At 39.6% G+C, this 13,459-nt stretch overlaps 1 protein-coding gene across 2 annotated transcripts in view; it reads right to left on the reverse strand.

The window, feature by feature from the left end:
- Positions 1–7,951: 7,951 nt before the first annotated feature.
- The window catches only part of NAA15 (N-alpha-acetyltransferase 15, NatA auxiliary subunit), a 41,654-nt gene continuing 36,146 nt past the window's right edge, over positions 7,952–13,459 (reverse strand). For both annotated transcript variants that reach the window (XM_030008305.2, XM_030008315.2), the window contains 2 exons: positions 12,303–12,400; positions 7,952–9,401 (listed from right to left, as the gene is read on the reverse strand). In XM_030008305.2, the coding sequence (XP_029864165.1) occupies positions 9,201–9,401; positions 12,303–12,400 (299 nt within the window). In that variant the 3' untranslated portion in view covers positions 7,952–9,200. The remainder of the gene's footprint in view (positions 9,402–12,302; positions 12,401–13,459) is intronic.

A 13,459-nucleotide genomic window follows, 5' to 3' on the forward strand; every position in this document is an offset into this window, starting at 1 on the left:
AATCATTCCCGGGCAGCAAAAAAATCCAGTTGTACTGTGCTCTGCCAATGATTTGCCTGCATGTGTAAGCTCCAGGTTGAAGCCCTTGAGCCCCAGGACTTTGACGTGAGGATATATTGTGCATTTTATTTTCTTGCAACAGGTTTATCTTCAAATAGTATGATATCAGAGTGTGGTTTTGTTACTTATTTCTGCAAGAATAAGCTTGCTTCCTTCTTTTCCCAGGCTCTCATTTGTTATCAAGGTGTTGTGGTTTAACCCCAGCCAGCAACTAAGCACCACGCAGCCACTCACTCACTTCCCCCCCACCCAGTGGGATGGGGGAGAAAATCGGGAAAAGAAGTAAAACCCACGGGTTGAGATAAGAACAGTTTAATAGAACAGAAAAGAAGAAACTAATAATGATAACACTAATAAAATGACAACAGCAATAATGAAAGGATTGGAATGCACAAATGATGCGCAGTGCAATTGCTCACCACCCGCTGACCGACACCCAGCTAGTCCCCCAGCGGCGATTCCCGGCCCCCACTTCCCAGTTCCTATACTAGATGGGACGTCACATGGTATGGAATACCCCCTTGGCCAGTTTGGGTCAGCTGCCCTGGCTGTGTCCTGTGCCAACTTCTTGTGCCCCTCCAGCTTTCTTGCTGGCTGGGCATGAGAAGCTGAAAAATCCTTAACTTTAGACTAAATACTACTTAGCAACAACTGAAAACATCAGCGTTATCAACATTCTTCTCATACTGAACTCAACACATAGCACCGTACCAGCTACTAGGAGGCCAATTAACTCTATCCCAGCTGAAACCAGGACATAAGGGCATAGTCCTACTCCCGTTTTAATGAAAACATTGAAGAAAAAAATCCCACCTATGAACAAAACTGTGAACTCTCCCCACTTCAGTCCCTTTTGGTAAAATCCGACTTACATCAGCAACATCAGTTTTGTTTTCAGCACAAATAAGTTTGAGGGTTCCAATAAAATCAACATCACCTTTACAAACAGCAAACCATTTCTCTGCTCCCCTCCTCCCCCCAAAAACCCCAAAACATTGCAACTAGCTTTGGTTGTTGGTTTCTGTGCAGAGGCTGGAAAGACTCAGCAGACTGTGATGACTAACCTGGTTCTTTACCAGTAAGATGGTTCCGCAGCTGCACTGAAGTACTGTTCCAAGGACATCTCCTCTGTAAGAACGGCAGTCTTCAAGGTGTCAGCCACACAAATCTGCTTTTTAAGAGGGCTACATATGAAAGGATATTAGAAAGAGAATACTATACTGTATTTGTGCTATGGAAAATACTGTGATCTCACTAGAAAGAATAATTTATAACGTATATAGAAAAAGCAAAAAAAAGCCAAAATAGGTGGAGTCCATGCATCTGATAATATCATTAACATACAAAAGAGGCAAAAGCCTTATGTTCCCAGTGGTTTGCTAAGATGTCCCTTCTGCTATCAGATTTTTAAGTTTCTTTCTGTATTCAGAGTTCCTGCTTGTATTTATTCCAGTGGCATCAGTCTTTCTTTTGCCCCTTTCTTAACATTCAGCAACAGCCCGTGCCTCTGGACGTAGGACTCGCAGCCCTGCACTCAGATCACTTTGCTTCCTCAGTTTTAACCTAGCTGCAGTGCAAGGCTTTTCCTCCATTCCCTTCTCTTTCGGGGTTCTGTGTAAGGGTAAATTTAGGTCACCATACATTATTCACGTAGCATACATGCCATTTGTGTACCTGTCAATAATTTATAAAAGGCAGGACAGCTTCACTCCCGGTTGTCCTTTTCAATGCAACCAAGCCAGAAGATTTGGTACAGTCTCAAATTATTCTTATTTTTGTCTGAAAACCAGTGTCTCACACCCTTTTGTGCTCTCTGCTGGTGGAGGTTTTCCCTTACCCACACGTACTGCCTTGTGCAGCGATTCCAGCTCACCTCCGTCAAGGGCATCATCCCCAGGAGGCAGATCTCCAGCAACCTGAGTGGATCAGCTGCCCAGAAGCCAACATTTTCCTAGAACTTTATAAAAATGCTTGTAGATGAAAGACAACTGCAAGAAAAATTAGCAGATAATTAATAAAAGCAGCTTAGTACGTTATGAGGAGTGTCTGGTTTTAACTTTCATATTTTTGTGATAAATTTGTACAAAGTCTATTCAGCAAAACAGCGCTGTTCCTGCTCTCAGGGGCTGACCGGACATCTCTGTGGGGCTCTTAGAAGAATGGAGCGATGGCTCTTGGTTTGAAGAAGTTCAGGAGAAAATGCCAGACACTGCAAGGTCCTGAAAAAGCCCTCACGAACCCATGACTTGCACTTACTTACCATGGAAACACCAGTCTTACTGCATGAACCACTCAACAGCCCCATCTTTGCTCACCCTTTACTTTCCCCTACAAAAAGAGTATTTGCACATCCCTTGGGTTAGCTGCACGAAGGCAAGATGGGAATAAAGTAGCAGCCAAGTCCAGTTTTGGAGTACTGCTGACTGCTTCATCTACAGCACAGCTAAGCCACAGACCAAGCAGGATTCCCCCTTCCCCTGCTTCTGCTTTAGGCATTACAGAAGTCACGCAATCCAAATGAGAACATTACTTTTGTACATATGATCAAAAAGATAATTAAAGAACACAGAACGCTGACATTGCTTTGCCAACTGTACAGTGAGTCAACCGGGTGGTTTTTCTTTGGTTTTAGAACAGTATTCACCTCCAGTAGCATCTGAGGTTTGATGGCTGCAGGAAGGGGACTCGCTAGGCAATTAGCAGGCATCCCTTCAGTGTTTTGAGGGACAGAGTGACCGCAGAGAAGTGTTGTCTTTCTGCACGTGGGACCTTCAGAACAGTTTCCAGAAGCATAATGACAAGGTAGAAAGATCCTTTATACCTGATGGAATGGAGGGGTACTGATGAAAAGTCAGTCCTGACAGATTTATGCAGATAAAATAACATATGAACTGCTATAGACTACCTTGGCTCCTCATAAATCTTCTCCGCTTTTAAGTCCTCTTGTAGACAATCATGAGGTACTGTTCCCAGAATTGGAAGGGTGAAGTTTGAAAATAATAAAAGTTCAAGGCAGGCTGCTACTCAGCATTAATGCTCCTCCCCTCTCACAAAAGAAAAATGAAATTACTGAGGACATTGATAAGGAAGGGATGCTATTGTTTAGGGGATGCTCTTTTTTTAGTAGGGTACGATCTGTGCAAACCAACCCTTACTGCAACAAGCTCCCCTTTCACTTCCAAAGGGGTGAATACGAGGATATTGCTGTAATCACTTCAGTATCTCACCAGCACCCCCACCGTCACCCCCCCGCCCCAGCATTTATAACAAAATATAGAACCTGCAAGTTGCTGGAGCCCTTTGTGCTCTCTGTAGACAGTGTTAATCAGAACTGTTACTCATTAGACACAGTAGTTAAACCATTTTTTCCAGGTAATTCTAACTGTCAAGTTCACAACACACTATAGGTTATTAGCTGCTAGCTAGTTACATTTGCTCCAATTTGTCAGCATTATTCTATTATTTTGTCTGCTGACTGATTAAAACCACAAGACATCCAGGGATGCTGGGTCAGGAAAGCTTTGTGGGCTTATGGGTGGGGAAGAGGTGGCTACCGAGATTTATTATCCCCCCCCCCCCCCCGCCCCCAAAGCAGATCTGAGGAAAATGGCAAATGCTTCTTCATTCAGCTTGCCTCTCAAACCCCTTTTATTCAATCCTTCAGTAAGAGTATTTCCCAAATCCCCACGTTGGCCCTTTGCAGCCTGAAAGAGCAAAGGATCTTTTCGTATGTACATACAATTAGCTTGTAGGGTAGGAAAGCCAGCTCCCTGCCAAGGTGGTTCTTTTCCAGCCCGACTCCAAAGGGAGCCACAGCCTTTCCCTACTGACCTTTCTCCCTTTTGTGAGATCCACACCCCAATTTACAACCCGTCAGCATGGGAGGAGACAATGGGGAATTAAGGGAACTAGTCAAGAGATCATTTATTACAAAGCTGGTAGGCATCTAAGGAGGATGCTGAACCCTACAAGGAAACACTAGTACTCATTTACAAACAGAACTCAGCATTTTTATTCATTGATTGACTTCCTGCCAGTTTTGATATTTGCTACCACCAGAGAAGAGCGTAAAAACACAGTACAACATTATTAACCAGTTAGGAAGGCTGGAAGGGAAAGCAAATCCCAGTACAATTGCAAGTAACTTGGTGGAGATTATAATTAAGATTTTCTGAACGGATCAGCAATGAAGCAATAAATATGCTGCTGCACTGAACCAACAACAGGACTTTCACTAAATTTGTGGTTTATTGCATTACAGTTAAAAACTAAACGTTATCCATCATCATACATTGGTTCACCAACCAGGTAAATGACACTTTCATCTGTTAAATGCTAAATGGCTAAAATTATGCAGTAGCTGAACTAGACTAGGACTAGTAGAGGTAGATATTGAATGGGCAGTGCCAGGCAGAAATATTTTGTAAAAGTACTTTTTGTCTTTTGTTATGAACAGTTAGCAGATGTAACATTTTCAGTTAAAACAACAAACATCTTAGGAAAACTATTCTAAGATGCTTTGGATTTTCTAGTAATATTTCTCTCGCAATATTTTTACAAACCGTTTGATATGGTCCCTTGTAAACTGGACAATCTTTGTCCTCCGAGTTTTCTGCCACGATTTACTTGAAGACCAACATACAAAGCTAGAATCTTTGTGAACATACTACTATTTGCTTGTACCACTCTAAAAGTAATACACACTTACAGCTTCCTTGGCATGGGAAGACTGCATTTATAGTATTTACAGCTTCAGTAATCTTTCTAGTAATAAAAAAGCTATTTTATACTTAATCTAAAATGGAATTTCTATTACACCACCTCCTTATAACTCGCTTCAGTCTGCTTTTGCCAAGCTGCTCTATCAGTTGCTCCTTGCCATTCTCACTGCGGACTGTATTGCTCTTGGGAAGAAAAGTCTCTGCCCAAAACAGGCATTAAAACTGGTGTTCGTAGACTGCAGCTTTAATTTTCAGGAAACGTGATCATGACAACATGACCACGAGTTTTGTAAAAGAATACGCCCTTTGCTCCTTACCACATCCAAGAACAGTTCACAACTCGAACGCTCCTGGAAGCAAGAGCCTTTCCACAAGCTCAGCAACTGCTTTCTTCCATCTAGAACTTTTAACTTTCATTAATGAGCTTATAGACTGCTCGATTCCTTACTGATCTAATTATACTACATTTGCATCATTTTCCTCCACAGAATTCCAAAGCAGTACATCATCAGACAAGTGTAACTTACTTCCACATAGTTTGAGCTATTTTACATTACCACTTAGGTACAAACTGCATTTTTAGAGCAAACTTTCTTAGGGGGAAAGATTTCAAAGCTAGCTAGCTACCCAATACAGAACACTTAAGAGAAACATTTAAAGCGATCATGAAAAGGGAAAAATAAAATCATTTTAATTCAGGTATATTGCGCTGGATTATCCTATCAAGTGGTTTTGTTAGCATTAGTGGCACACGTTCAAAGCACAACCATGGTGTATGGGGTGCTAGCCCTGCAGGAACGATGGCACCATTGCTCGAACCCTCAAAGGCATCCTGTTAGACAAAGACCTTAAGTTTTCTTATTTGAACTTGCTCACGTGATACTGATCTCACCCTAGTCTCATCAGTGTTTTCTTTCTATGAAGACACTGACAATTCAATCTGGCCAAAGAGTAAGGTGCTACACAACTTCCAGGGTCTACTGTACAGCTGGAGCACCTCCAGACCTGGAAAAACAAACCAAAGCAAACACTAAAGGAAGATTTCATAGATTAATTACACCTACCTCCTCTAGCCCTAGAGAGCTCCCTGGGAAACTTGGAATTTTCTCCTTACACTAGGAGAAAAACTGAGCAACAAACTTCCTTCTGTGTTCTCGGTGACACACCACACATCAGGACATGATTCCTCCCCTGTGAACATGGAAGTATTAAGACCTCTACTGAAAAAAACTGTAACTGTAGAAGAATATAGAGGCTTTTAAGGCATTTAAGATGCAAAGACATAAAGTGAGTTACTGAAGAGATCATTTTGAGACTATTTTACCTGTTTGTTCACACATACCATGTATCTGAACGCCCTGGTCTCCAAATGGAAAAAGCGAGTACCTCACCTATCATCTTGGGGCAAACAATCACTTTCAGTTACTTACAATTTAAGTCCACTTCTAACTCTGGCACTGCTTCACGCAATGTGCATTTGCACCATCTACAGTCTCTATCTAGGGAAAATCTGTTGTTTGAACTTTTTTTTCCCCCCAGGAAAGATATCCACAGCGTATGTCATCACCAGCGGCTCCACTGATAGTGAAAACATCTTTTTCCAGTGAAAATCATGAAGACCAAATCATGGCATTAATAAGCCAACATTCTAGGTCACTCTGACCATGACTGCAATCCCTGCTCACCTGCATTGGCAGCCAAGCACCAATGATTACCGTTTTGGATCTCAACGTGCAAAGTAAAGTTTTCACTGTAGCGTGGCACTCTGTGCTACTACTTCGCAAGACTCTCATTGCATTGGATTGTAACTTCATTTCCAGCTCTTAAAAACTCTTCCTCAGAAGTTAGCATTGCATCTAACAGGAGAGATGCGAAGATGGAAGGAATAGCAATTTCTTTGCCAATTAAAGAACCTTCTTCTTCAGGTAAACTCTTGACTTAGTTTCATTTCCTGGGACTGCAGTCTTCTGGAAGAGGATGAGGAACCTTTTTCATCCAAAAGCATCATCTCTGAAGCACTATGGATGCCTTTCAGCAAGGTCATGAAGAAGTATCTTTGGGGAAATCGCAATAGATGTGTAGATGGAGGCTTCTGGAAGGCCCACAGAAATATCCTTTCCCACTTGCATAATGAAAGATAACAAGTAATTTCTTGCTTTTAGTTCATCTATTTCAACACAAAAACAGGCAGTGAAAAAGGAAATAATCCCATTTATAGGCAGCACCCAAAAAACAGAATTAAAAAAAAAAAAAAAATTGCTTGATGCAATTCACAATCTGTTAAAAAGAGTGAGCACTCATCTGCCTCCAGCTAAGCATCAGAAGCCAAGAAAACGGCAGCAATACTCAGAGGCAAGGCCAAAAGCTCATAGCTTAGTGTAGGCAAGATTGAACCATCTTCAGTAGTTGCAGAAGACATGCAGTCCAAGTATCTCAGGCTGCAGAAAAGACTGAGATCTAGACATAAATACCAGAGTCAATTAAAGGCTCTACAGGTATTCTAGTCCCTAAAAGCCCAGCAGATTAAATATACAAATATAGCAATACAATTTACATTTCCAACATGAACTACACTGCAAACATACACAAGGATAGCCTAACCATGAAAAGAAAGTGGTGCTGAATATACAAGAAACAAAAACCTGTTCTTCTGACAGTTAGAAAACTACAAACCCCAATAAGTCTTCCTGGATTTCTTAACTGTATGTGTCAATCACTGAATTCCATAAAGTGGAAGAGGAAGGCTGTGTATCCACACAACAGATACTCTGTAACTGAACTCCTGCAGCAAAGAAGGCACTCACTTTATAAGCTGTAGTTTATTTTCTGCTCTGTTTTATATGATGAGCCTATAAAAAAAAAAAAAAATTGAGCACTTATCTATATTATTAACACAGTAGACTTGTAGACGGAAGCTTGACTTGGAAAATAAAATTCAACATAACACTGGTGGAACTTAAAAGCCAAGTAGTAAAGCATTCTGTGTTATAGGACTTCCCAGACATTCAGTATTTACATATAATGCATTTGCGCTTTATACTCAACAACCACCCATCAGCAGTGACATTATTAGCATAACTGGACAGCACAGTAAGCCAACCCTGAGCTGCACTCTAGTGAACCCATTCATTTTCAAAGTACAACAGAGATTGGTTTAAATATTCACACAATTGTTTTTCAAAACGTTTTATTGCATTATATTTGGTACCTTATGTTTGACAAAGGAAATTACATCTGTAACTGCAGGAATAAGAAGCTGGTCTGTTATTGAAAAAAAATCTTGGGCCCCTTAAAAGTTACAAAGTCTTGGGCTTGCCTTAAACAACTGAGCAAGAAATATATTCTTAGAAATGTAGGGCTTCAAGTATTACAAACCTGTGACACTGTGGAAAAGTTCCAGAGGTATCTAAACTGCAGCACTTTTTTTTTTTCTGCATAACGTGAACAAGGCCTGCTGAGGTTTTAAACTATTAGTCTCTTGATCAGTCAAAATGGTAGTCAGGAGTTCTCCTCTTTGCAACTTCAAGCCATAGTATGTTCTCATTTTGTTTTCACTCTATGTGAAAAATGCATGCTATCTTTCTAATTAGTTGGTGCCACATCACAGTGCATAATTTTATTTGGTTCTTGCATTACAGTTTTAAAAAGTTTGGCCAACCTACGCCGATAGGTTCATCTCAAGAACAGCAATGTTGATTCTCCCCACCCCAACCCCCAAGTTTAATTCAAAGAGAGAAATAGTTTTAACTGGTTCCTTCAGTTAAAAACTGTGGTGCAAGAACACCAAACTGATCGTGTACAGTGAATTTCAGAGACACAACAAGCTTATTGAACACACTATGTTTCTTAATTCTGCTTGATATCTGTATGTCCCAGCATCCACAACATAACACGTATGTTGCAAGTTTCTCTGTATATTCTGATTCACATTGCATACTTCCTATGGACAGAATCATCCCCGTATCAAAATCAGTCGGATGCTAAAGCCCCATCAACTCTTTGTGCTCAGTGAAAGAATCCAGTGCTAAAACAGCATTTTTGCTGTCTGAGATAACAGTAATCTCACAAGACAAATTTAAAGTAATATTTCTGCCACACACCTGCTCTGAGGGCTATACACCTCCAGATTTCATATAAATTAGTTTAAAAACATGGGTAGGTAGGTAAGGAGAAGGGTTTTTTTTCTTCAATTTTAGCAGCTTTTAATTTTTAAGAAACCGAACAACCTATATCCAGTAATATGTTAGATATTTTATATATATACTTTGTCAGCAGGATAAAAAAAAGTAAAACTATTTGAAGGCAACATTTTTTTTTTTCCTTCTGTTCTCTGTGTAAGTTAGAACAATTCAGCAGGTGCGTGACAAAAATATTATACACCAGATATGGTCCAATGTAATTTTTTTCCAATAAAGTTGTTCATATTTCATTGGCCAGTTCTTCAGGTTCTGCAGAACTATCTCCATTAACTGTGATCTTCATATCCTCTTCATAGCCAGGGGGCATGAAAGCCAAAGCATAAGGGAAAAGCTTATGACAATTTGCTCTGTAAGTTTCAGATGCTTCTTTACAGTCTCCAAGGCTACCGTCACATAAAGCTTCTAATACCTCCATACAAGTCTAATTAAAGAGAAAAATAAAGAAGTGTTATGGTTTCTTAGACATTCATCTGAACACTCACAAACCAGAAATACAATACTACAAAGCAAACAAACTCCAAGTATTGTTTTCAGGTTTCTATCAATACCAAATGACATTTTTTTAACTAGACACAGCATGAAATACCAGTGTAGTCTGATTCAAAATAATGCAGTTTAAAAAGGTATTTAAAAAACAGCTAGAAATCTTGACTGAAAATGAGAATACTCATTTGTCCCGTTCCTTACTTTCCTAAAAAAAAAAAATCGATCCCTACTAGTTGGCAACCAAGAACCAGGCTTACTTGCAACTAAATGTGTTTTTTGGGTTTGTGATGCCTGCACCCTGCTGCCCCCATCTTAGGATACACTGAACATTTCAGAAATACATAACATGCATTTGAATTTCAGTGTCCACAAATAAAAACAATGAATCCAAAATATATACTAAATTTCCCAATAATGACTTCTGTGAATATGCTTTCAGATAAAATTGGAAGAATTGTGGAATATAATTAACATGTAAAAATAGCATCAGCTGAATAATCATAATTAGATGTGACATTTCTAGTAGGGGAAAAAAAACCATTTTTACATTTAAGGATATGTACATTTAAGGATATGTGACTTACTGAAGTGTGTCTGTAACTAGTGAATCAAACCAAATTACCCAGATATTATCACATCCTTCAGATATATCTGCAGTTTCATACCCATTTTTGTTCATGATTTAGAAGAGAAAAAGGAGATTTCCTGTTGTTTTTTTTTTCCCCCCAACTTGCATTCCAAACACAGGAAACCAACCTACTGAGCTTCACTAAAGCCCGGCAGCATTTAACATCAGTCCATGTCGTGTATGCTAGCATTAGCATAGTGAGCTAGTCTTTTTCCACTCCTCTGACATTTACTATAGCTTTTATTTGTTCTGTGTATTGAGATTAACTGCTGTGTCCTCCTACTATGGGGTTATGAAGTTCTCTTCAACAACCCCTTTTCCTCACATTTGCTCTTTGCGACACTGGCATCCACAGAAGGTCAAATATATCGAGATTTATGCCTGCAAATGTGCCCTGAGACAGCTGGTCTTTACTAAAATGAAATGTAATAAATTGGATCTCTTTGCACATGAGAATGCCTTTCAATGAATGCCTAGACTCCTTCAGATTCTCATTGTTTTAGGGCACTTCCAATTTCCCATCTAAAAGTTCAGTAGAACTCCAACTCTTACTTCATGTTGGCACCAAGAATGCTTAAATTGAACTTCTTCAGTTTTATCACAATGCTGTGTATATCACCTTTATACACTGCTGAGTCAGTAAGTGCTTCTCGTAGTCCTACCAAGTTAACACCTCTAAAACAATCAAGCATTTTTGGTTACATTGTAATCTTTCCCCAGTTCAATTCCCAGAATCCTACTCTCAGGCAAAAACCACAGCTATGAGGCAAAAAGAATGATGTTGAAGGCAATTCAATTTTTGTTTTCTAAACCTATTGATAATCTATCTTAAGCTCTTTGAGACTGCTCAAACAGTAACACAGAAAAAAAAAAACCCCAAACAAGAAAACAGTTTATGAAAACTGCTAAATATGTACTTAGGATATAAAAGACATGAGTTTGTGTCCCATAACCAGATCACAGCTAGAAAAAGGATGTGAATCTTTAACATCCTAAGCAAGTTCATAAATCATGACAAATTGTCTTTTCCTATCTCTTTTTCCCCTTTGTTTTGTCCAAAAATTTAACGGTGAATTTAAAATCCTTCACAATTAAAGTTCTGTTGAACCCAGTATATATCCAAAGGGATGTGTTTTGGAAAATGCTGATTTTTGCCCACAAAAGAATAATTTTACTAGAAAGTTCACCAATTTTACTTGCACTAGATCTACAAAATTCTTGAGTCCCCAGACATAAAGAGCACAATAAAGAAATTAAGTGCCAGGGGAACTGAGAGAGACAAAATGTCCTGAAGTTTGCACAGCCTGCCAAGGAATCTCTCGAATACTTAATTAAATGTGCTGGACACACTCACAGTGATGCCAAAGATGATGATTTGACTGGGATACAGAAATAGTTTAGAAAAGACTACAAAAAAGAAAGGACATTTTATTAATTCTCTGCTTTGTCAGGTAAGGTTCTGCCAGCGTGTGGTCATAGGAAGAAAAAAACATGTTTATTAATTCTTTATAAGAAACATAAGAAAAGATACTAAAAAAAAAAAAAATTATCTTCTCTCGAATACTTTGAATTGCAAGTCAGAACTGAGAGCCTTCCCTGATGAAGGTGGAGGAGCAGGGAAAGGGGCATGGAGGCAGTGGCACAGGGACATTATTCCATGACCACCAGAATGGAGCAGAGTTTCAAAATTTTATAAGCTTTTTACTTAACTACATACTAAGGCCAAAAGATGCATATGCACCTTTTATTAAAACTAAGGTAATTCACATGGCTTGCAGGGGGATGAATATTGAAAGCCTTCACAGAGTTTGAGCTACTCTTAAGTCAATCTTTTTCCTATGAATGTTGCCTGTGTAACAGCTAAAGCTTGGACAGGCTACAATCTTTTCTTATTGGGGAGCTTTAGCATCTTTTGCCATGTGAATTCTCTTGTGTTTAATAAGCTTTCCCATTACCTGTGGCAATCACATGGTTTCTGCTGCTAGCTAGCTATTTTCATATGATGAGAAAACTAAATTAATTTAAATGTGCAAAAAGGACATTAAACATTTTGGTTCAGATGAACCCAATACCCCTTTCTCTCACATGACAACCCAACCTCCTTACCATAAGGCACAACAGTCATGTCAGCTTCCTCTTACCTCCTAATTTGCATAAAGCTTCCATAGATATACCAGAAGTTGTTTACAATTTATAAATATCTGTTACCTGAAGATTTCTGTTAATGAGGGATTCATCCAGGGTCATTGCCAGCTCCACTGCCCTTTTCTGACTGGAAGGATCTAAATAGTACATCATTTTGGCAGCTACAGGAAGAAAAATAAGCTTTCATCACCCAGTGGATGACCAAAAATGTCTATATACAAACATAAAAGAGATAAGACAGCTAAGAGGGGGTACTGAACTCTACAGTAGTAGTTCAAAACGGAACCACTTGGAGCATTAAAACTTGACACCTGAGCAAGTAGAAGGGTAGCTTTAAGTCAACTATTCAATGGTAGACAAAGCATTAAAACAAATAGGCATTGTCTATACTGCAGGGTAGCAGCATTTTGCAGTGTACTGTAGAATCCCAGGTAGTGAAGATAACAAATCAGACCTGCTGCAACACACCACAGTTCCCTCCAGCACCACTGCTCGTATGTCCTTCACACAGAAACTGGGGCACAGAAGAGATGTGCACACAGAGCTCTTATAATACGGTGTCAGGACTCAACCAGGACACAGTTCCGAGTCCCACGGCACGGATATAGTTGAAGCGACTTGATGCCAGAAAAGATGCAAGAGAAACTCACTGCTTTTTGTGGTCAGGTCTGAGCCCAGACTGAGCCACAACAATAATGCTGCTCCCCTGCATGGTTTACACCCTGTTCCTCATGTGGTACCCGCTGTAATACGTGGTCACTATTGACACCGATAGCCTTTTGTAAGAGGCAACCAGCACCATCTAAGATCCTCTTGTTAGGCATACCAATAGCTCTGCGCATTACCTGGCTTGCTGAGCACTCGGCACATTTATCTCAGCAGTCAGTCTCTTCAAATACATGTATCAAAACCCCTTTGCAACTCGGAAATACTACTTCACGTACCATAGCTCATATGAGCTATTTCACAGATGCATTAAATACAGTTACAGTCTTATGATACATTCAGCATGCATCAGAAATGAAAACAGGGCAGAGAGGTCCAAAAATCTGTATTTTAGCAATACAGAAAAAATTAAAGAAAACCACAGACAACCCGGTAGTTATGTTGTCACAAAAACACAAACCGAGAGAAGAAAAGAATTCCTGATTAGAAAGAGTGATTTTTTTACATCACTGGTGCCGATACTGAGATGGCACTGCTAGATAAGCACAGAAATT

This window comes from Aquila chrysaetos, chromosome 1 (assembly GCF_900496995.4).
Source record: "Aquila chrysaetos chrysaetos chromosome 1, bAquChr1.4, whole genome shotgun sequence".
NCBI lineage: Eukaryota > Metazoa > Chordata > Aves > Accipitriformes > Accipitridae > Aquila > Aquila chrysaetos.